At 32.4% G+C, this 24,911-nt stretch overlaps 2 protein-coding genes across 5 annotated transcripts; both read right to left on the reverse strand.

Annotated features, from left to right (window-relative positions):
- Positions 1–6,568: 6,568 nt before the first annotated feature.
- On the reverse strand, positions 6,569–12,234 carry LOC129904343 (putative pentatricopeptide repeat-containing protein At1g19290). 3 transcript variants are annotated; one of them, XM_055979906.1, is made up of 5 exons: positions 9,488–12,234; positions 9,273–9,330; positions 8,387–8,713; positions 7,437–7,520; positions 6,569–7,213 (listed from the first exon to the last, which is right to left on the reverse strand). In XM_055979906.1, exon 1 carries the CDS (start codon positions 12,151–12,153, stop codon positions 9,622–9,624), a length of 2,532 nt encoding a protein of 843 aa, XP_055835881.1. In that variant the 5' UTR covers positions 12,154–12,234; the 3' UTR covers positions 6,569–7,213; positions 7,437–7,520; positions 8,387–8,713; positions 9,273–9,330; positions 9,488–9,621. The 3 variants fall into 3 exon arrangements, with proteins under 3 accessions (XP_055835881.1, XP_055835882.1, XP_055835880.1); XM_055979907.1 differs by having other exon boundaries at positions 9,435–12,234; XM_055979905.1 differs by having other exon boundaries at positions 9,429–12,234.
- A 3,540-nt stretch (positions 12,235–15,774) lies between these two features.
- Positions 15,775–24,628, reverse strand: LOC129903331 (protein DA1). 2 transcript variants are annotated; one of them, XM_055978858.1, is made up of 12 exons: positions 24,287–24,628; positions 23,430–23,581; positions 21,172–21,256; positions 20,578–20,749; positions 19,631–19,751; positions 19,005–19,088; positions 18,354–18,473; positions 18,036–18,248; positions 17,851–17,913; positions 17,612–17,730; positions 16,839–16,897; positions 15,775–16,315 (listed from the first exon to the last, which is right to left on the reverse strand). In XM_055978858.1, the coding sequence occupies exons 2-12, from the start codon at positions 23,538–23,540 to the stop codon at positions 16,002–16,004; spliced, it is 1,461 nt and encodes a 486-aa protein (XP_055834833.1). In that variant the 5' UTR covers positions 23,541–23,581; positions 24,287–24,628; the 3' UTR covers positions 15,775–16,001. The 2 variants fall into 2 exon arrangements, with proteins under 2 accessions (XP_055834833.1, XP_055834832.1); XM_055978857.1 differs by lacking the exon at positions 24,287–24,628 and adding an exon at positions 24,074–24,095.
- Between the last annotated feature and the right edge of the window lie 283 nt (positions 24,629–24,911).

A 24,911-nucleotide genomic window follows, 5' to 3' on the forward strand; every position in this document is an offset into this window, starting at 1 on the left:
CATTACAGCTTATACAAGAAATTAAAGTATATTAGAAAGAAAAAAAGTTAATTGTCGGTGAGAATGACTTTAGAATGGACCAAAGGAAGGTGCAGTACTTGTAGAAAAATCTACTCTAATGGATATATATGTGATTATATATCTAGGGTGTACGGCCTGCGGTGTGACATTGACATTGTTGTCACCCAATTCAATTATTCAATTATTTAGGTGATGCAAAAAAAAAAGTCTTTCTTGTTACGTGGAATTCTAACTAAAAGCTAAACTTATGAACATAGATTTAAGACTTATTAGTCATTTATGCGTATATATTTGAATAAGAAATAGAATGTATATCAGAACGATAAATGGCATTAAGCAGCCACTAGGTGTATATAGTTTTTGAATCATGTCGTGCTTCGTACCACTTGTAATGTCCTCTCTGACTTATCCCTATCATCTTTTAACGCGGTCCTCTATATTATCCTATTTGTATAACAAAAAAAATAATTAAAAAAAATCAAGAGCAATATCTTAAATATAGATTTTCAAATGCTGCAGTGATCTCTTGGACTAATTAAAATATTCTATAACAACCTCATACTTTAAGAGATTTATTATTTCTTTTGTATTCAATTTGTTTATCTAATTTCTTTTTATTTTGGACGAATTTTTAAAAAATAACAAAAACTTTTCAATACATTATCTGTGATTACACATGTACATACTGTTTATTTTTACATTATTATCCGCATGATTGATACGTATACTAATTAAATATGTTAGGTGAAATGTTGAAGTTAAAAAAATATCAAAAGAGAAAAGTGTGGCATTTTTTTTAAAAAAAATGAACTAGAAAATATATGAAAAATAAATTGAAACGGAGAAAGTGATAAAAAAGAAAAGGATATGAAGGACTGGAGAATCTAATAAACTGGCTACTGCAGTGATCTCCTGGACTAATTAAAGATATTCTAACGACAAATTAGAATTTCATGAGTTTTAACTTGCTTTGCCATAACGCTTGCCATGAGTTTTAACTTGCTCTATTTTATCTGGGTTGCTTTTGTTATTTTGCTTTGCCATAACGCTTTATACTTTTTATCCTATCTGACTTTTTTTTATGATTTTACTGAGCCGATGGTCTTTCGGAAACAGCTGTCCTACCTTGGTAGGAGTCAGGTTTGCGTACACTTTACCCTCCCCAGACCCCACGTTGTGGGATTTCACTGGATTGTTGTTGTTGTATTTGTTGTTGTTGTTGAGTTTTAACTTGAGAATGGAAAAATTTTCTGATAAAAAAGAACTTTTTCATTTAGCAATATGATCATATACAACACGAACTCAAATTAATTAAATTCCTGTCGCATGTATGAAATATCGAAACAAAAGATTAAAAAAAAAATAGTTCAAAAATATAATCTCCGGAAAAGGGCATAAAATGTCCTCGAACTATAAGAAATGGTACAAAAATGTCCTTCATCCATCTATTGGACCTAAAATACCGTGGACATCAAAATGACCTTTTCTTTAACGAAAAAGGGCATTTTAGGCCCAATAGATGGATGATGAAGCATTTTTGTGTCATTTCCAATAGTTCGAGGGCATTTTAGATCCTTTTCCGTAATTAAAATCCTATTCAATAAATTTTGATTTATAATTAATTTTAAATAATTAAATTGTAACCAATAGATGACTGCCACGTGTTTAATTTTTTTTTCTTCAAATTATTTAATTAAAATTCTGTTAAAATGACCTAAAATGACTTCGAACTATTAGAAATAGTACAAAAATGACTCTCATCCACCTATTGAACCTAAAATGCCCTTTTCCGTTAAAGAAAAAGTCATTTTTAGACCAAAGGAGGATGTAAATGGTATTTTAGGCCAATAGATGAACGAAAGACATTTTTATATCTTTTTCAATAGTTCAAGGGCATTTTAGGCCTTTTTCCGTATAATCTATTACCTTATTTGCAAAAAAAAAAAGTCTCGAATTTGAATTATGAAAATACTAAAAATTCTTGAAGAAAGTGTTTTCTTTTTTTCTAACTCTTACCGACACAAATTTAAATTAGTCGCTCCCAATCTAAATTCATCTAAACCAATTAAGTAAACCAACTTGCACACAAGAATCAATTGTTTAATTCTTGTATCTACTAGTCTGTGTTAGTGCTATTCAATGAAGACCCATTGCTTAAACTATGCAAATTAAAGTAACTAAGCAGTCAAACTAATAAAGTTACCTTTTAATACCTACACTTGGTTTAAATAAAGTTCACTACTAAGATCCAATATATAAAGTTTGTCAATATATGAAGATTTTTTTATTTTGTCAATTGTGAGATGATTTTAATACGTAGACTTGGTTTGGTTTTTTGTATTAATAACCTATTTTTCTAATTGTCATGTGAGGATAAGATTTACTTCATGATGGTATAATTTTCTTTATTTGAGATGGTCAACAATAGATAATAACTCTTCAAAACACAACTTACAATTCTTATCGTTATAAATGTAATGTTGACATGAGATGTATTTAAAAGTGGAACAAGTTCAATGAGATTCATATATATAGTTGATTTGACCTATTTGGGCATAGTAATTTCTATTGGTATATGATCAGTATAATTCCATTAATTGTCTATTTTTTTCTAATTAATGCATAATAAGGACAGAATTGTTGTGAGTGCTGACTTATCTTTACGATTATTTATCAGTGCAAAGTTAAATCATATTAATACATAAATGGTGATTTTTCTAACTAGAATTAAGCTTCCAATATGTATTATTTCTTATTCATCAACTAAATGAAACTTACATCGCCTCTTATTTTTCTACTTTCATGGAATTGAGTATAGCTAAATCAATTTAGATTATGATGGAGTGATAAATATTTTTTAATTCTTAATCTGAGATCTCGAATATAAAATTATCTTTGTTATAAGAGTGATATACCTTCCGATGTGGGAGTTTTCGACGATCAACACTAATATAATCCAGATTTAATTGAATTCTAATACGGATAACGAACTTCAAATAAGAAACCAAAACAATTAAAGCTAAGGTCATAGTCTCATAGTAGATGCCTCTTGCTTTAAGTCAAAATATGATGCTTGTTGAGAGGCCTTTCACTTCTAAACACATACCAGATTTGAAATTCTTGAAAAGGAATTTCAATCTAATTAAATGGATTAACTTAAGTGTTATTGTAAAAGTATTAATCAGTGCACTAAGAAAAATATAGAGGGTAATCTCTTTAAAAAATAATTAAAGCATCCAAAAAAAGAAAGGGATCTTCACACAATACAATCATACACATATGTTTGGTTATTTCCTCCACAACTAGAAGGAAATTACAAGGTCCAATTATCTTCGCAGCTACTTATGATGTAGCAAAAGATAACCAAGGTCTAATTAATTCTGTTATTTTTTAAATAAAAAAATAAGTTGCAATCTATCGATCACATATAAATATAATGGATTAATATACTTTCATATTATACTAAAAATTTTGAGTTCGTACCCTAAAACTAAATAAAAAGAAATTAAAGGAATAATCCGTGGAAGGATTCAAAGATCCTACTGAGACGGTTAATTCTCATAATGTGTGTATTAAACAAAAGTTGTCAGTTCAACTTTTATTTATTTTATTAAAGTAATCGTTTTACTAACAGAAAGATCTACGAGGAAGTCAAAATGATGATTCCCACGGTTTCAATCAATTATTAAAGTATTTAATCCGTTTCAAATTACGTGGCACATGTTGAATTCAAATTTTTAAATTTTAATTGTGAATTTAAACGCAAAAACTTTTAATTTTCAAAATAAAATATATATAAAAATTACCTATATAATATTTAACAACTTAAAATATTTTAAAAGCACTTAATATAAGAGTGTTACATCTGCCGACGTGGAAGTTTTTGATGGTCGACATTAATATAATTCAGATTTAATTGAATCGTAATATAGATAACGAAGAGAAACTAAAACAAATAAAGCTAAGGTCATAGTCTCATAGTAGATGACTCTCACTTGAAGTCATAATATGATGCTTGTTGAGACTTTGCCTTTCACTTCTAACACAAACCAGATTAGACATTCTTGAAAAGGAATTGCAACCTAATTAAATTGATTAACTTAAATGTTATTGTAAAAGTATTAATTAGTGCACTAAGAAAAATATAGAGGGTAATCTCCTTAAAAAATAATAAACAAATCCAAAAAAGAAAGGATCGTCACAGAAATAGCCAGATAAATTTACTATTTATTTTTTCTAAGAAATAAGTATAAAAAATACACTTGAACTATCCCTTCTTTTTGAATTTCATATCTAAACTATTGGGAGTATAAGTTTCATACCTAAACTATCACTTATTAGTTTGAGAAACATACTTCTCTCTTTTATTCCATTCTCATCATGGTGTGTGTACTACACTCTCTCTTTTATTTTTTTAAAAAATACCACATCACACTTCACATGGACAAATTATTCTACTTTGACAAAAATTAAATAAATTATTAGTATTAGTTAAAATTAAAGATTAAAGTATTGCTATTTCACGCCCGAAAAAAATTATAAAATAAAATATAAATATTTTTCTTACCCAACTCCACCACTTTCTCTCACCATACCCCCCACCCCCTGTCCCCATTCCCCTTTCCAATAATAATTTAGATATTTTTATTTTTATCTTTTAAAGAAAAATTCTACCTCGCTGAACCTAATCCTCCGCTTTAATTTTTTTCTCTCGTTTTGTGTTAGATATATACATATGATTTTAGAAAAGTATTTTTTACTTGCCACAAGACTTTTCTTAAAATAAAATTTTATTTCTGTTATATTCGATACGCAAATAGAAAAAAAAAATTCTTAAAAATATATGTACATATATAACACAAAAGGAGAAAAATATTTAAAAAATCTAAATTAAGAGCGGAGGGTTAGATGGAGTGGGTATAATTTATTCCTTTTTAAAATAAAAATAATAATATTTTTTAGGAAAGAGTGGGGGGAGGGGTGAAGTATGAATTATTTTTAAAATATTTTTTTAAAAAATAAAAGAACGGGGATTGTGGTGGGGAAGGGGGGGGGGGGGAGAAGAGGTGGTGGAGTGCGTGAGAATAATATTTTAATTTTTTTCAAAAAAAATATTATATTTTTTAAAAATAATTTCTTTTTTTTTGGGATATAAATACTTTAGTCTTTAACTTTTAACTAATATTAATAGTTTTTTTAAAATTTTTGTCAAGGTGAAATATTTAATCCTTGTGGAATGTTTTGTGGCAAGGTTTTTCGAAAAACAGAGTAGAGAGAGTGTATTACACATACTACTGAAGTGTGTTTTTCAAACTAATCAGTGACAATTTAGGTATGAAACTAAAAAAAAAGATAGTTTAAATATGTTTTTGACACTTATCTCTTTTTTTAACTAATACATAAATTATACAATGATTATATATAATCATACACATATTATACATGAATTCGGCTATTTCCTCCGCCACTAGAAGGAAATTATAAGGTCCAATTATCTTCGCAATCTAGCCATCACATATAACCAAGGTTATGTAATGGAATAATTTAAATCCCTTCACGTTTAAAATATTACGAGTTTGAGATTGCAATCTCTCAATCGTAAGTGATGAAAACATCAATATAATTTTATGTTATATTAAAAATTTCGAGTTCATACTTTAAAACTAAATAAATAAAAAATTAAAGGAATAATATGTGGAAGGATTCAAAGATCCTATTGACACGGTTAATTCCCATGATGTGTGTATTAAACAAAAGTTGTCGGTTCAACTTTTATTTATTTTATTAAATTAATATTAAAGTAATCTTTTTACTAACAGAAAGATCTACAAGGAAGTCAAAATGATGATTCCCACGGTTTCAATCAATTATTAAACTACTTCATTCGTTTCAAATTTTTTAAATTTTAACTGTGAATTTAAACGCAAAAACTTTTAGTTTTCGAAACAAATTTATATGAAAAATATATAAAAAATACTATAAATTATAATATTTAATAACTTAAAATATTTTAAAAGCATATAAAAATTTTTAATCAAAAAAATACTTAGTTAATTCTTGAAATTTCAACTATGCTAGAAACGGACTATACTACTCTTTTTCTTTCTCTTTATTTTTACATCCCCACGCCCCCTCCTAGTAACATAGTATTAACTTTAGAAAAATGTGTCAGTTGTAAATTGTAATTAATTTTTGGTTTGTTTCCCCTCAATGTACGCTATTTTGATTGGGGTCTGACTATCCAAATTTGTACCTTCAAGTTCTGCATCGAGATTTAAGAGATTTCTAATGCCTTCATATTGATGGCTCAAATTCATAGCTGCTTATTAAATAAAAAGGAAAAATTACGCGAATAAGCAAATATATACTAGTTAATTAGTTAATATAGTTATAATTTAGTTAATTTATAATTTACCACTAACATTTATTATAGTTTCAGTTTGTATAATTCGCACGTTTGTGTAATATAATTTGTATAATTTTTTAAAGTTCAGATATTTGTGTTAATATAAATTTGTTATTTCAAGTTTATACAAAAATAGCTCAATTATACAAATGTACCTGTGAATTATACAAACGAAACAACTTAAACTATAGCTGCAATCCATCCCGTAAATATGCAAATTATATCCAAAAAGCCTAATTAAATTTATTATAGTAATTATTTACGAAATTTCCCCATTAAAAATGCAGGATTAGCACTCCACGACAATCATGACCGACCATTTTCGTTTTCTTTCTCCATAGGTTTTGATACTAGATTTACCTTATACACTTGGACATTTCACATTTTACTATAAATATATCCTAACTCAAATAATAAAAGTGTCACCCAAACACTCATTATTCAATAGCAAGGATAGCATAGAAACTTATCAAATAACATGACAATGGAGTACCAAAATTGTCCAATGATCTTATTTGTTCCTTCACTTCCCTTGAATCCTGTGTAGAATTGATGTTTTATAGAATGCCATATGCTTATTGAACTTATGAGTTCATATATACTGTGAGAACTGAAAGAAAGCTGAAGATTGCAACTCCAAGTTCATTGATGGCAAAATTACATCTACTTGCACAGTGGAGATTATGACATATATGCCCGACCCTCTCTTCTCGTAGGGCTTGATAACACGAATGAAATTAGTATACTGCGTCTGCTTACATATGAGCCCGAAAGAGATCCAGAAACCTACAGCCGGAACATAATATTAAAACTTTCTCCAGATTCAAGAAGCACTAAACTTATTGTACATTTGTCAATTTTGATTAATGAACTGAATCATGCCTACGGTTTAAAACTAATGAACTTTACATACACTGTGAGCCAACAAATATAAGGTGCATTGTCAAGATTACTGGACATTTTCTTTTGATCAAGCTTAGCTGTTAATACATATTTGAAGGAGTGATACCTTGGAAAACTGCTCCTATTCTGCACTTCACCTTCACCTTGTTACCTGTTCATTCTGTATTATCCTGGATTAACAGCCTTGAAGCTACACATATAAATTAGAACTTGTTACAATCACTATGAATTGAGAAAGAAGAAAAAAAAATGGAAAGCAAAAAAACTTTTCCGACACAAAAATTCACAGAAAGTTTCCCAGATAAAAACACTGATACACTTTAGATCATGAATTTTTTTAACAAAAACAACACGCAGAAAGTGAGCCAGTGCCGGATAGACTACATCAGTTATAACAAAAAACATATGGTTAAAAGACGTTCAGGAAAATGCAAGCCAAAAGTTGAGCATCCAGTAATTTTTTAAGAGAAAATTAAGCACACAGTATTTCACTAGCCTATCTAATCTCTAGTACATATTTGAAGAAGGATAGTGGACTTCAGTTATGTTCTCATACTCGGGATGGGATGAATTTATACTCTCTTTCAGTGATGTCTCTTCTACCTCAGGTTATAAATGATGTTTGTGTGGATAGATGTGAATGAATGATTGAAGGTGAGATTAAAATATCTTTTATTCCCCAGAATATTACCTCTGTGAATCGTTTGCTTTATTAGATGCATATTAAAACTGCTAGTAATCCAGTAACCTAGTAACAACGATTGCAGAGACAACATGTTCTAGCAAGAAATTTGCAATATAAAACTTAATAGCACAGGAAACACATTCTGCGAAAGTAGAAAATCAAACTAATAGATTCCATTAGTTTTCTAAAAGAATGAATTTTTGTTGTGTCTATTCCTTGTTTGTTGAGTCAAGATCACTCTACAGAGGTAGGAAAAATATATTTTTCCTCAACTTCGAGGTATTATATAATATGGCAATGGTCCAAAAACTAATATGAATGGACCAAAACTTCTTTCTTGACAACAAATGAATGTGAGTCTGTTTTCTAACCTTGTGCTCAATAAGGAAAGGTTCTTGTCATCCGAAAATGATCCAAAGTCCTTTCTAGTCCGTATTTAAGCACTGCTTGGTCACCAGCTCTGAATCCGTTTCCATAAATTGGCGACATGTCTGATTCAATCTGGTGTTGGAAAAATTCCCCGAGTTTCCTCTCGAAAGGAGATCTAATCCCTTGCTTTGATGATGATGACACGCCTGATGAGGCTGAAACACCGCCAGTGCTGCTTGAAATGGATGCAATTTGAGTTTCTAACCACATATGTGCTAGTAGTGCCTGGAAAATGCCTTCTTCAATGTCTTGGCTAAGTGTTCGATAACCTATCATAGATGGAGGATATATTGACCACATTAGAAACTCAAAGAATCAATAATTGTAACCAATAAATTGCACAGATATCGGGATAGACAAACTCAACGAAAGGAAAACGAACGTGTTCCTATATATGCAGGAGGAGGTGTTTAGACAGTCAACTGAGAGTTTTTTCTTTTACTTTCCCTTTTTTACAAGTCCGCGCCAAAAGAACGTGTACTTGACATGCTACTTTGTATTTTAGACTTTGTTTCTTCTTTTAATCTTGTTTTTTACTATGTCAATGATGATTTACTTTCCATTTTATCAAGAAAAAACATCCCTGTAACCAATAAGTGTACTTATTAAGTTTTTGAATCACATTCACTCTCAGACAGTCCCTAGATTATTTTGCTTTGATTTAGAATAGACAAGAAAGTAAGAGGGATATGAGAAGAAAAAGTGGTTCCATAATAGAATCTTGTGTTATACAATACTGATATTTTGGAGAAGCAGACATTGTATTGAGGTGCATAGAAAAGGATGGGCACTCAAATTAGGAAGGGAGTAGAAGAAATGAGCGAGCACCTCTTAGTCGAAGCCATGCATGGATCATCTCATGCCAAGGATTGACCCAGTCAGCAACCTGCAAAAATTCATGTCATATATCGAAACCAAGCTATGAAACTAATGCTTCCACCTACAAAAAAGAAAATTAATGTTTCTACTTGGGGGCAGGAATACATGTACGTGCTGCTTAAACCTAAATTACAGAAAATCTTGTTGTGTTTCATCTGCTTCACCTCCATTCGCTCACAGCTACAGCAACCGGGTGTTCCATCATGCTCATGAAAGGGACAATACTTCTGGGACCAAAACGGATGTGCTCTGTACTCAATAAGCGCAGCTGCATTTGTTGGAATCAGAATTGAATAATTTATGACGGAAGATTTTCTTCTTCTGTCATTCTCTTCAGCAGTTGCACGGCTTCACTAGTTTTACCAATCTTATAGCATCCATCTATCAGAGTGTTATAAGTTATAACATTGGGAGATAACCCTTTCAAATGAAGCTTATTGAAAAGTCTCAATGCTCGTTCAACATTGCCTGCTTTACAAAGGCCATTTATTAGAGCATTGTATACTGCAATATTTGGAACAAGACCCTTTATTAGCATCTCATCACGCAAATTGAAAGCTTCATTAACTTTACCAACCAACGACATGCCATGGACCAAGGTGCAGTAGGTAAACTCATCGGGAGTAAAACCTTTTAGTGAGAAGTAGTTTATAACATCTCTTGCATCATCGATCTTCCCCAATTTGCATAACCCTGCCACAACAATATTATACAGGACATTACTGGGGACAAAGCATTTTGTTGCACTTCCATCAAGGGAATCTGCAACTTTCTGAGCATCAGGCAGCCCCATCTTAGAGTTTGAGAAACTGTAAATATGTTTCAGGTCGGGATACAACTTTACATCCAGTATTTTCTGCAGGAGCATATTAGCATCATCAGTTCTACCAAGTTTGTATAATCCATTAATAATAGAGCTAACTATTATGACATTTGGATTCAATCTCTTCTCTCTCATCTCAAAATATGCTTTAAAAGCTTTCTCAGGCAATCCTTCTTTAAACCAACCAGCAATAAGGGCTCCATATGTAACAATGTTAGGGGTTAATTCTCTATCATGCATTTCATTAACAAGATCTTTGACTTTGCTAAACATTCCAGCCTTTATAAGTCCACTAATAAGGGAATTAAAATTTTCAACCGAAGCAGGAATATTCTGCAGTTCCATGGCATCCTTTAGTTTTAAAGCTTTTTCAATCTCTCCTGCTTTACAATACCCATCACTTAGGGTCCTATAAGCTACTCCATCCGGAGAACAGCCAAGCTCCTCCATTTTGTTAAAAAGGAGTTCGGCTTCAACCATTTTCCCCATCTTACAGAATCCTTTGAGTACTGTATTTAAAAGAATCCTGCTTTTGGTATGGTGCCCTCTTGCTAGAATATGTTTCCACAAGACCAAAGCCTTTTCAAATTCTCCCATGTTAAGAAATGCATCTAAGAGAGTACTATATCCAACTGCATTAGGAATAACACCTCTTTTAAGCATCAAATTCCAAAGATGCAAAGCATCAGCAATGGCACCTTCCCGACATAATCCTTTTAGCAGAGTGTTGTAAGTGACAACTGTTGGATCAATACCATTCTGAATCATCTCATCACAGAGGTTGAATGCATTTTGCATCAGTCCTTCCCTACAATAACCATCTAAAAGGGTGTGATAGCTATAAGAATCAGGTTTTAGATTCCAGTCAATCATACTCCTAACAACCTGTTCGGCGTTGCTTATTTTACCAGCTTTGCAGTACCCATTTATCAAGGAATTACAGATAAACAGATTCATGTTAAACCCTGATCTTAACATCTCATCCTGAATCCTAAGCGCATCATCCATTTTCCCCATCTGACAAAACCCATCAATCAACACGCCATACGCCTGCTCATCCACCTCCTTCATTTCTCTGAACACTTTCTCTGCTTCCTCCATCTTACATAGCCTGCAATAACCCTTAATCAATAACGTGAATGTAACTATATTTCTTGAAATTCCTCTTTCATCTATTACCCTCAACACTCTTTGGACACCCTGAAGATCCTTTTTCTCCACATAACCATTAATCAAACTATGATAAGTAGCAATACTCACCTCCAAACCCATCTTATCAATTTCTTCAACAAAAATTTCAGCTTTGTCAACCTTCCCATCCTTACAATACGCATTAACCATTATGGTACAAGTGTATATATCAGGAGAGAACCCCATCTTTATCATCTGATCATACACAGAAAACACAGTAAAAAAATCACCTTTTTTCACCAAACTATTCAACAAACTATTACAAGAACCCAAACTAGGTACACGACCACACTTAGGCATATTATCAAACACGTACAAGGCATTCTTGACCAACCCCTTTTTCGCATAGATTTTCAAAACCATATCGAAAACTGTAGGAGAAAACTTGAACTCTCTATACACTCTCATCAATTCGTCCCATACAAACGACACAGGTTTCTTATTTCTAGAAAGTTCTAGAAGCTCCGATAAATAAAACCTAGCCTCATCGAACATTCTCGCTCTGGATAGTATATGAACTATCCTGCAGTAAGATTCTACATGGGGTCTAAAAAATTGTCGCCGTGCAGCTAATTTGAAGAAATGCAATGAAGCGTTAGGATGAAGTTTGAGTTTTTCAAGAACAGAGTCGACAAGATCGTTGGAGAAATCGAATTTGAGGGTGTCGACTGCTGTATAACGCTGGAGAATCAAAAGACGGCATATTTTATCGGCGAGTTCGTGTGGTCGGTTACTCGCCGGAGAATGGGTAGCATACCGGAGTTGGAAATGAGAAGTATAGAAAATTGGTTTTGCTATTGTTACTCTCGCCGCCATGGTCGCCGTCGACGGGGATGCTGCACTTTGGGCCAACTAATTTTGCAAGTTTCTCCTTCTCTGGCCGAAGTTTCAAAGATACTCGATTTCATGTTTGAAGTCTAATTATATGATTAAAGTTTCTTTTTGTACTAACGGAAAATGCCTAAAATGTCCTAACTATTAAAAAAAGGTGTAAAAATATCATTTATTCATTTATTGTACCTAAAATATCTTTTACATTCACCTTTAAGTTTAAAGATAAATTTTTTTAACGGAAAAGGACATTTTAGGCCCAATAAATAAATGAGGGGCATTTTTATATCCTTTCTAATAATTCGAAGGCATTTTAGGCCCTTTTAACAGAATTTTAATTAAATAATTTGAATAATTTTTTTATGCACGTGACTACCATCTATTGGTTATAATTTAATTATTTAAAATTAATTATAAATCAAAATTCATTTAAAATTTTTTTAATTAAATAATTTGAATTTTTTTTAAACACACGGCGGACAGCTATTGCTTACAATTTAATTATTTAAAATTAATTATAAATTAAAATTTATTTAACAGAATTTTAATTAATTAATTTAAATCAATTTTTTAAACACGTGGCGGTCATTTATTGATTACAATTTAATTATTTAAAATTAATTATAAATCAAAATTTATTTAACAGAATTTTAATTAAATATTTTGAATAATTTTTTTAAACACGTGGCGGTCATCTATTTGTTATAATTTAATTATTTAAAATTAATTATAAATCAAAATTTATTTAACAAAATTTTAATTAAATAAGTTTTTTAAACATGTGGCGGCCATCTATTGGTTACAATTTAATTATTTAAAATTAATTATAAATCAAAATTTATTTAACAGAATTTTAATTACCAAAAATGACCTAAAATGCCCTCGAACTATTGAAAATGGTACAAAAATGCCCATCATCCATCTATTGAGCCTAAAATGTTCTTTTTTATTAAAGAAATGGTATTTTTGGATCTAAAGTGGATGATAAAGACATTTTAGGCCCAATAAATGAATAATGAGCATCTTTATACCATTTTCAATAATTCAAAGATATTTTAGGCCCTTTTTCGTTGTACTAATGATATTTAATTCTATTTTGTCCATTCCATTATTTATTATTGAAACTTTTGATAAAATTATGTGGCGTTAGTGATGTGAGTATTAATAGGCCTTGCTCAAAATTCTATCTTTTTCAAAATCTTTCTAGGATATTTAGTGGTCATTTAAAGTCAAAAATAAGTATAACTATTTTCTTAGAAAATGTATTTTAAATGTCTTACTAGTTAATTAGTTGATCATCTATTTTTCAGGTATTCGAGAATTCAATTAGTGTGGAAATTATGTCCAATCAACTGGTCTGATTTAGACAATATTATTGATTTCTCGACTTGGTACCATGCTTTATTTCACAGTATTTATCAGTATTTTGATTTCATTGAATTACTGAGATTAAATTTTTTTGTTTTATGACAATCGTGAAAAGGTAAAAGTTCCTTTTGCTTTAATGATAATATATATATATGAACCTAATGAAATAGTTAATAAGATTCTATTTGATTTTCATGAATATAACAATGTTTTATTAACTCCATCAATTTTGACTTGGATGCCTAGTAGGACTAAGGATGAAAATATTACTAGGGAACTTGATAGAATTGTTGTTTTTAAATATGCAGGCCGCAAATATTGGAATGTGGGCTATGAATAGCTGTGGTCATTTGCTTTATGTCTTTGGCACTCTTATTCAATTTGTGGGAAAGACCATTACCGTTGAAGCACTAGCAATTCGACAAACATTGAAAAAAGCATTACAGAATGACAGATCAAAGGTTTATGGTATAGAAAAAGATGATAGTGTCATGCAAAATAGATATTACTTGCGAGGATATATGGAGATTGATGGATTCCTTTGAAGTGATCAACTTTGTACATATCCCTAGCGCATAGAATACAGTAGCTTATAATAAAGCAAAATTCTCCCTTTTCCTTTTACATGGTGTGTATTGGGATTATAATTTCCCAAGTTAGATTGTAAAGGATGCACAAGTATCTTGTGGACATGTAAAACATATTATGAAATAACATAATGCAGTTTTCACTCGAAAAAAAATCTACTACTGCTACTACTTCTAATCTAAGAATGTAAAAAAACCTAATTAACTATCTTTTCGTGGCAGAGTCAGAATTTTCACTAAAAGATTTAAAATATGAAAAAGTAAAACACGAAGAAGTCGAATGGATTTAACATCCATTATATATGCATAAAATGATCATTTTAATCAGTAATTTTCCATCGAAAAAGTTAAAATGAACTCCTTAACCCTTTCTAGATCCACCCCTTCCTTCAATTTCTAAATAATTGTGTAAACTATATACAAATACTTATATAAGTGTATATATGTTTGATTAGACATGTTAATAAAAAAATGGTTATAAAAAATAAGTGATAAATATTTGTACAATTATAAAATATTATTTTGTGGTAGGAGCGGTAATTGTTCATAAAATTTCTCATTTATCACTTAAACTAATAATACAATACAGTACCACGAGTAACAACCATCCAAGCAAGGTGTTAGCGGAACTTTTTTTTGTTTTTATTTCCGGGGAACATGAATTGAATGATATATCTAATTAAGGGTAAAAGAAATTTTTGAAATAAGTTATTTTTAAATAAAAAATATCCTATTTTTCAAAGTAATATGAATAATTACTTTTCATTACTTTCGATAAATAACCAGTTTGTGTTTGACGTTTTATCTGTTTGAAATGATGTTGTATTAACCAGATTCATCGTGTTATAAACTTATAATATGAATAATTTCGACTTTAAATGATTTGAAAGTATTAATTAGCGTTATTAACTTTTCATTCCCTAATCTCCTATACTAGTCTTCACCTACGTACGATGAGCACAAAATTGAATCAAATGGAAATTTGGATTAAAATTGAACTGTGTACCCTATTTACAAACCATTTTGATTCTTCTGGCTAATGAGAGAAATCAGCAAAGAAATAAGAAAAACGAGTCAACAACATCAACCTATGTATTTGAGAGATTGTCCTCGTGTTGAAGAGTATCCTCATGATTTTGTTGAGATGTTTATGCCAATGATCAAAAAATCCTTTGTGTGTTATTGCTCGTATGTTTCTCTGTTGATCCTGTTTAGTGTCATTATTCGAGTCGAGAGTCTTTCGAAAACAACATACTTATTCCCTTACCTCCAATAGGAAGAGGTAAAGTCTGCGTACACGCTACTCTCCCCAAATCCCACCTATGGATTACACTAGATATGTTGTTCTTGTAATTAAAAAAAAAAGCAAAGGAACACATTCACATGATCACAGGGGCGCACGACAGTTCATTTGAATCTCCTTGGCCTGAAAATCACACTATACAAAGGTCAAAGCTATTTTTTCTGTATATAACAAATGCTGAATCCTCTTTGGCTTCTTCCAAGTTTTTCTTCTTTATATTTCGAATCCCCTTAATGAAAATTCTAACTCCGATACTGACTGACTGCATGGTCCCCTTTCTATTGTAGTCCTCTTGATTAGATTTTGTCAAATTGTTGCATGTTCTATATAAAAAGCATTCTGCGAGAGTAGAAAATCAAACTAATAGACTTCATTAATTTTCTAAAAGAATGGATTTGTGTTGTGTCTATTCCTTGTTTGTTGTGTCAAGATCACTCTACAAAGGTAGGAAAAATATATCTTTCCTCAACTTCGAAGGTATATTATAATATGGCAATGGTCCAAAGCACTAATATGAATGGACCAAAGCTTCTTTCTTGACAACAAATGAATGTGTCTGTTTTCTAACCTTGTGCTCAATAAGGAAAGGTTCCAGTCATCCGAATATGATCCAACGTCCTTTCAAGTCCGTATTTAAGCACTGCTTGGTTACCAGCTCTGAATCCATTTCCATAAATTGGTGAAGTGTCTGATTCAATCTGGTGTTTGAAAAAATCTCCAAGTTTCCTCTCAAAAGGAGATCTAATCCCCTGCTTTGATGATGACATGCCTGATGAGGTTGAAGCGCCTCCATTGCTGCTTGATATGGATGCAATTTGGGTTTCTAACCACATATGTGCAAGTACCTGGCAAATGCCTTCTTCAACGTCTTGGCTAAGTGTTCGATAACCTATCATAGACGCAGGACATATTGACCACATCAGAAACTCCAAGAATAAAGGACCGTAACCAATAAATTGCACAGATATCAGGATAGACAAACTCAAAGGAAGGAAAAGGAATGTGTTCCTATATATGCAGGAGGCGTTTGGACAGTTCACTGAGTTTTTTTCTCACTCTCACTTTTTTACATGTCACGCCAAAAGAACTTATGCTTGACATGCTATTTTATATCCTAGACTTTGTGCGTTTCTTCTTCTTTTAATCTCGCTTTTTACTATGCCATTGATGATTTACTTTTAATTTTATCTAGAAAAAACACCCCTGCAACTAATAAGTGTACTTTTTAAGTTTTTGAATCACATTCAGTCTTTAGACAGTCTACCTGTGCTTTTCTCTTCTAAATATTTGCACTTTACAATTTTTTGCTCTGAATTTGACATCCCTAGAGGTTGCTGACATCCGAGGGTCAGTAACCTCTTGAAAAAGATGGCATTCAAGATAGGAAGGGAGTAGAAGAAATGAGTGAGCACCTCTTAGTCGAAGCCATGCATGCATCATCTCATGCGCTAGGATTGACCCAGTCAGCAGCCTGCATAGGTTCATGTCATATATGGAAACCAAGCTATGAAACTACTGCTTCCACTTACAAAAAAGAAAATTAATGTTTCCACTTGAGGGCAGAAATACACATATACATGCTGCTTAAACCTAAATTACAGAGCAAATGTCCAATTCCTGTTGTCCATCAAACAGGAAGCACACAAATCATGCAATTTTTCCTCGAGGTACAAAAATGTAGTAAAAATTTGGATTCTAGCTAGAAAGCATCAGGAAACAGCAACAAGGTTAGGTGTGTGGTATGCACAGATATCAGATGAAAAAGTTACTACATAGTCCAAAGGAGTCTTAAGAATATTTTGTAGGACTAGCAAAGAAACCAAAGATTTTATAGAGCCCAGAATCATGTCTAGCACCACTAATGTGATGGAAAGCCAGCTCTAAATGCATGTCAAGTATGAATTATGATGCCAAACCAGATTACAGATCATCCACCATAGACAATGTCACATAGAGTAACATAAAATCTAATCAACTTTTTCAACAGCCCTAGTAAGGGACATCCTATTTTTGCTTTGCTTATATCCTACTTGCAATGCATCATCAACATTAAAATAAATTTGCTTAGTTTTAGTTCTGTTGAGATATATTGAAAGGACACAGGTGATTCTCGCTAACCAAACAGAATGCTTAAACGGTAGCACTAAGGTTCACAACTTTGCAGACCAAAGTAACCAAGCAGTACCTAGGAAGACCATATAAGATGAGAATTGCAGTCACTTCACAGCGGCGTGTCAATTTATAAGGTTCCGTTCTCATGTCCATGACCCGATTTCCAGCTCCTATTCTTGGCCGCCTTTGTATCTGGCAATTTTAGTGGTAAGTAAGAGCTTAAATTTACCATTTGAATAAAAGATATTTAAGTTTTCAGTTTCCAAAATCATGAAGAGGGAGAAGAAATGGATATCACTTAAAAGTTCTTACAGTGCTGATAGTTTGTTCCTCAGAAAGGCAAAGTCCTCTTGTCTCAGGCATGTGGTGATAACCCTGGCAAAAGGGATGGAAACCAAATATAAGGGATATATTCTTCACTCGGAAACAGTATGAATATGGAAAAATGCAAGAATGAAAGGAGAAGAAGCGGTAGCTAGGGTCAAGATAACAGTTACATGTCTCTCTCCATCCATAGCCTCATTCAGTGCTTGTCTCTCAACCAGAAGCAAAGGAACTTTCTGCTCCACCTTCATATTTAGCCCTTCATAAAATTCTTGTATATCATAATAAAGGGGCTGACACTGACTCGTATCCATTATCGCAGAGTCCAAGCACTCGAGACAGAGCTTTCGACCATCATCAAGGGCAATATATCTTGTATCCCGCGGCTGCAGTCAAATCGAAATTGTACTCTTTATAAAAGTTAATTACAAGAATTTTGCTGAAAACACAGATATTTCTCCAGAAATCTTGTTCTGTTTCATCCGCCTCACCTCCATTCGCTCACAGCTACAGCAACGGGGAGTTCCATCATGCTCATGAAAAGGACAATACTTCTGCGACCAAAATGGATGTGCTCTGTATTCAATAAGCCCAGCTGCATTTGTTGGAATCTGGACAGACAGGAAACACTTAATGAATCTCAAAGAAATGATACATTATCAGCTGCTAGAGGAATTCTGAACCAACAAGAGATAGCCTATACCAAGTTCTCAATGATCTGTACTCGGTGAAATGTACCATACACTTTATTAGTTTGTTTGTTATGCTAGGAAGACCAACGATTAAACTATACAGCCCATGGCATTTAAACCAGAAAAGACAGAACATTCCATGAATTCTGGACTAGAAACGACAGAACGTCCAGAAAATGGTATACTAGAAACTAGGATCTACACCAAGATCTTTCTTTTCTACAATTATTTTAAAGAACTAGACAAAATAAACTTTGAAAGACCTCGTCAACATTTATCAAGGCATTAAGGAAACAACATGTTTAATTAATCTGAGATTCAAGTAAGGTATGTGATGGAGAACTACATGTTTTTCTAGTGTTTGGTATTCTTTTAGGATCAAAGAAAAATTAAGAAAATGTAAGAGAACTTTTGCAGAAGATTTAAGAGAAACAATCATTTTGTACTTACAAAGTGTTTGCAGACATCACATTTCGGGTGATAATGCTCCTTGTAGCATGTTTTGTGATAGGGATAGTTGCCAGACATTGAGAACTGCACATTTAATACATCCAAAAGTTAAAACAGATTTCATGTATATAGCTGTCATATAAATTGATATTCTATCACTTTCAGATGATTGACAGTTAGCGTACATTATCCAAGACACTATATGATAACTACCAACAACAATAACAGTACTAATACAGAAAGTATTGAACACCTTATGGACGATGCATGCATATTACTAAAAACTACAACTTGCTATCAGATGTACAAAAGATTGATTCCTGTCACTTCTCTTATTTCCAGAATGAGCAAATTGCCTTCTGATGGTAAGACATATTTTCAAAATTGTATTTTATAATAAGTCATTTACTTTAGATGATTGTTTCCCAAGTAGATCTGTAGTAATTATTGTGCATCTGCTCCCTGCCTCAATCCCACCCTTTTTCGCGTTTGGTTGCCTATATATCCCAAATCAACATGTGCTTTGACTTGGCACCATTATAATGAAAAATGTCGGAAAAGCAAAAAACAGTAACACCACAATAACAAGACTGAACTAAAAAATTAAAAATTATGCAGTATTGCACCTCATAATCAGATATTGGTTGGTTGCAGGCATGGCATCTAAAGCACTCTGGATGCCATACTGCTCCCATGCAACTTAAAAATCGTCCATGACCTATTTCAGTGCTGCAACCTGCACATACCCTACCACAGAAAAAGATAACATATATTATTAGGTCTAAAAGCAGTTGTGTTAATTCTTTTCTTTGTTTAATCGGTAGTGATAATTCTTAATGTCTTATGACAAACATTTGTATTTGCTTATACAAGGAATTTCGAATGTTTCACTGAAATCGACAGGCTCACTTCAGATTTCTTACAGACCACTATTAAACTCTCTATCCAGTGACACAAGTACGCACATGAAGAAGAGAGTAAAGCTAGGGAACACTGGAAAAATAGGTAAGAATAACCTAAATGCAGAATACAGTGAGAGAAAAATCAATGGAATTATAGCTCCCTTCTCTTGCCTCTCAACATGTCATCCACTACTAAATAAAGCAAAAGATATATTAATATTAAAGGCTTCACCATTTTCAAAAGAAAAAGTTAAAATTAAAATGTTTTGTTCCTCGCGTTAATAATACAGATATCCCATGATACGAATTTCTATATAATGACACATATGACTAAATTTAGAAAGTGAAAAGAAGAAGGGAGAAAAGAAATCATGTTTATCAAGAAAGAAGCAAGTAAAATATCTCAAGTTTTATATTTATGGCAATTAACAAGTAACAACCGCAACTTTAGCTAACTAAATCACACGCTTACAAAGATACTCCATTTTATTTCTGGATTTTGCAAACTAGCTATACCACTGTACACATCCACAGCTGACTTCAAAGGACATTTAAGGAAAATAGAAAGACTAATAAAACAATGCAAGAATGGGTTTGATGGAGCCCAATGACATTGAGTAAGATAAAGTTTGCTAAAATTTTACAAAAACATCAACAAAGATTTTGAATACCTAAAGCTTGCAGAATATGGGAAAGGTACTGGATGATAGAAGTTTCCATTCCCATATCCATTCCCGTTTCCATGATCATTTCTGCTTACATGCTGAGGTGGAGATTCAACATTCAAGCTCTCCTGCAGAGCTCTTGCAAGTTGTTCATCTTCTTTCAGTTGTGATTCGCTATCTGCCAAAAATCAAAGAAAAGGAACAATTAGAAAATCAAGCAAACATATTTTTTGGTCAAGGAAATAAATAAGTACGGCTAGTTCTGAAAAATTGCCAACGGAATGCTTAGTCGACTCTAAAAGCTAAACTAATATAAAGAAGTTAGATTCCTCATAGAATCAAAAGTATTTCTATAGAACAACAGCGATATACCATTGATGAGCTAAACTACACATATATGAAAGTAGTCTGTAGCCTTGAAACACATATGATGGGAAGTTTGAATTCCAAATAATGTCAGCAGTGAACTCAACTGCAACTGGAACATCTTGCTTTTGGTTATGAGAGTACAGGAGACACCTCAAAGGAATGCAAGCTTTCAGTTTTCATTTCTTTAAGAAGCAACTTTCGAGGAAGCTTTAAAAAGCAACTAATACTCACCAATCACAATTTTCCCTTTTTGTTCCTCCTCTGAGAGAGATATAGCAATAGCTCGATCTATTTCTTCAATCTCTGACCAAGAGTCCTAGAGCACACAAACAGTTCAAACACAGTATAAAAATAACAGCATGATATGCTTATTAAAAAAATTATACAGACACAGTATGAATAATGATCTTTTATAGTTCAGGGTGGATGTTGATCCTTTATTGGCAATGGCAAGTAACATACTTTACCAAGATAATGACCAAATTGAGCATAAAATAAAGTATCAAGGATATGTATATGAAAAGTCAGAGCGACAGTTTTTTAGGGCATAATACATAAATAAGACCCTTAACTTGACTTCAAATTATAACTTTGACCTTTAACTTTGACAGTGAACAAGTAGGCACTTTAACTATCCAACAGTTAAACAAAAAAACACTCGAACAATGCAGCCCAAACGCGTGATACGCAGACGCTCCGACATGGATTACTAAGTCACTTAGTGACTGCCACCTAATTAAAATAAATACACGTAGATTTTAAAAATAACCTTTAACTTTGACAGTGAACAAGTAGGCACTTTAACTATCCAACACTTAACCCAAAAAACACTCAAATATTGCCCTCAATTTTACCTCTAACTCTCATAACTTGAGTGTTGTTCACGTATTTTGCCAGGTAGGGTTCGAGTGTTTTTTTGTTTAAGTGTTGGATAGTTTAAGTGCCTACTTGTACATTATCAAAGTTAAAGGTTAAACTTATAATTCGAAGCCAAGTTAAGGGTCCAATTTATGTATTATGCCTTTTTTAGTGATTTTATAGTTACAAAATTCAGTGAACAAATATTTTGATGAAAATTTAGTATACCAACATAGAGGATTATCATGTATCCATGGTAAGCAGGTCTAAATTCTAACAAGTTGAAAATCATGTACATCAATCCAATTCATTCTAAAAATTCAGAATACAATGTGAATTTTGTTTTTGAGATTGATATCAATATGGACTTCTACTAGAAACAAATTTAATTATGAGAGAACACGACAGTGCAAGCTACAACCAGGGATGGACAAAGATGTCCAAGTTACAAAGGTCAGAATTAAATACAAGCTCCAAATGACTATGCAGCTGCAACCAAATTAGAGAAATCAATCTCAAAGACTCCGTACCATCACTCATCATAGAACCAAGAAGAGCAGTCAGTAATTTGGATGAGCCAAAACGATTCCCAAATGGCATTGGATTCATATTGTCCAGAGAAAGCTCAGCATCTAACTCAGTTTCAACTCTAAGAACTTATACATCAATAGGCTATAGTCAAGTTTCTTTTTATGAGGTTGGTGTCCCGGCAACTTGTGTGCACCTCAACTAATTCAACCAGATACTTGCTACCTCCCACCAACATAGAAACCGTGTAACTTTGCTACCAAAGCTTAGGCAGATGGGAAGATATCACCTAGCATTTGTCTCCCAAAACCTGAGGCCTCATTGTTCTAGTTCTCCCTTGACCACTAAGCCACGTTGTTGGGTACTAGGCTATAGTCAAGATTTACCAGCCGGATTCCAAGCACCAATAGAATGTGCACTAGTATCCTGTGTTAGTAATTGAACAATTCCTAGCACTCAGCTATACCCCAGAAACCTTATTATAACAAAGATTGAACAGTTGTAGTGAAATTTTGCATCATTAGCCTTACCAAAGTCCTCAAGTCTTTGTACCAGTGTTATTACAAATAACAATTCATCTACAAAATATATAACAATTGTCAACATAAGACAAAGAATCTTTTCTAAATTTCTAAAAACTTCATTATAAGTGTACTATTTCAAAGCCTTCTTCACATTGCCAATGGATGTTAAGACTGCACGGCCTGTTAGTTCTTTAGACAATGTCACCCTAGATTTCATAAAGAGCTTTTAGTATTCAAGTAAGTGGACTTGTAACTTGAGAATCAAGCAAACACTAATGTCTTTTGCCATGAACAGCACCAGCAGCACGCCATCTAATTGATATCGACACTACCTACTTGAATCCATGAATAAATCACCAACTATACCACATTACCTATTAAGATGATAATATTAAGTCCTTACACTTGCTAAGTTTTGGTAATCCGGATTCCCGAATATTCTGAGCAATACGAGAAATAAAGTAAACAATTCAAAGGCATGTCAGGTGTCTTAGGAGCTTGCTTAGTAAATAAATAGGACAGGATGCCAGTTTATCTGGATGATGAGACCATTGGGCATTAGTTTAATGCCACACTTACCTCTGCTGTAGATGGGTCATCCCCCTCTGTATGTCCTTCACATCTCCAGTCATACTGGCCTTCCGAAACTTTATGGCTAGAACCTTTAAAAATTTTGTTCAACCAGCCCATTAGGTGAAATGCTATTGGTTCATTATCGTCAACACTTTTACCTGCAAGGAAACATGAATGTAGTGCCATGAAATACATACAAAAATAACTTTCCCACACTAAAATATCCAGCACAAGATTTGAGCTGTCAGTCATGACACACAATATGCACCATTGTGTTTGAAAAAAGAAAATAATGCTATAAGGAACTTATATATCTCTCCACTTATCAAAAATTAATGCTATATGCTTAAGATCTTTTAGCACACAGTGTTCCCAATTGGCAAAATTAAGGTATCAAAGATGCTTAAGGGTAAATAGAGCATGCCAATATGACTGCAAAATTGGGGAACTTGCAAATATGCTTCAATTTTTCTCATCTAAACCAATTTGGTTTTTCAATCACATTGGTGATCAGACCACAAACATCTAACTCAATACATTAATATAGCATTCTTTCCTTCATTTTTCAGTCTCCGGCGATAAATTTACTTCAACATGTAAGTAAATTGAAAACAATAGATCATACAAGAAAGAGATAAAAAATCACCCACCACCCATAACAAAAAAGGAGCTTAAAACTCAAGCATTCAAAAGGGGTTATCTTAAATTTGCAGGAAAAGCAAAATTCATTAAAAAATAGTACTTATAGGCAAACACCTACAGAGAAAAGAAAGATTCTTCCAGCTCAACATGTCCATTAATAACAATCAAAGAGCATAACAATCAGATTAAACAAAGAAAACAAAAGATATAAAATTACTCACCTTGAACCCAAAAGCACCAAGAATCTACAGCAATTTGCGAAAAGAAAAAGAACCCAGATCAAAAAAAGGAGCAATTAATCCAAAAGCAACATCCCCAACAGCAAAAGATTGTTCCTTTTTTATTGCCCCTTTTGATTTCTTTTTTCAATCCGAAAAGAATCTTTTACTTTTCTATCAGAAGTCAGAATCCCCCATTCAAGCATTTGAAGAAATCAATGATTATTCAAACTCTCTTTACTTCACGAAATCGAGCTTGAAAAAGAAGAACACAAAGAAAAAAAAATTATATACAGAGAGCCAATGTATATGCTATTGAAGAGACGTTGAAAAAATAACTCTTTTCTTCCAAAATTTATGCCTAATTATGGACGTTGGTCAAAGTGATATTTAGTTGAACTTTAAATAACTTTTTGTAATTAACAGAAATACATATTGATTAGTGTTGTGTTTATATTGATAACTATGTTATTGTTTTGTTTCAGTTAACCACGTGAACACGTGATAAAATATTTTTTTAGATACTTTTTGGTCGGACTTTTTAAAATACTTTTGTGTTTATTGTCAAATACTTGTTAACTAGTTAAATTAACCACATATAATAAATAAGTCCTTTAATTACATATAT

Source organism: Solanum dulcamara, chromosome 9 (assembly GCF_947179165.1).
Source record: "Solanum dulcamara chromosome 9, daSolDulc1.2, whole genome shotgun sequence".
NCBI lineage: Eukaryota > Viridiplantae > Streptophyta > Magnoliopsida > Solanales > Solanaceae > Solanum > Solanum dulcamara.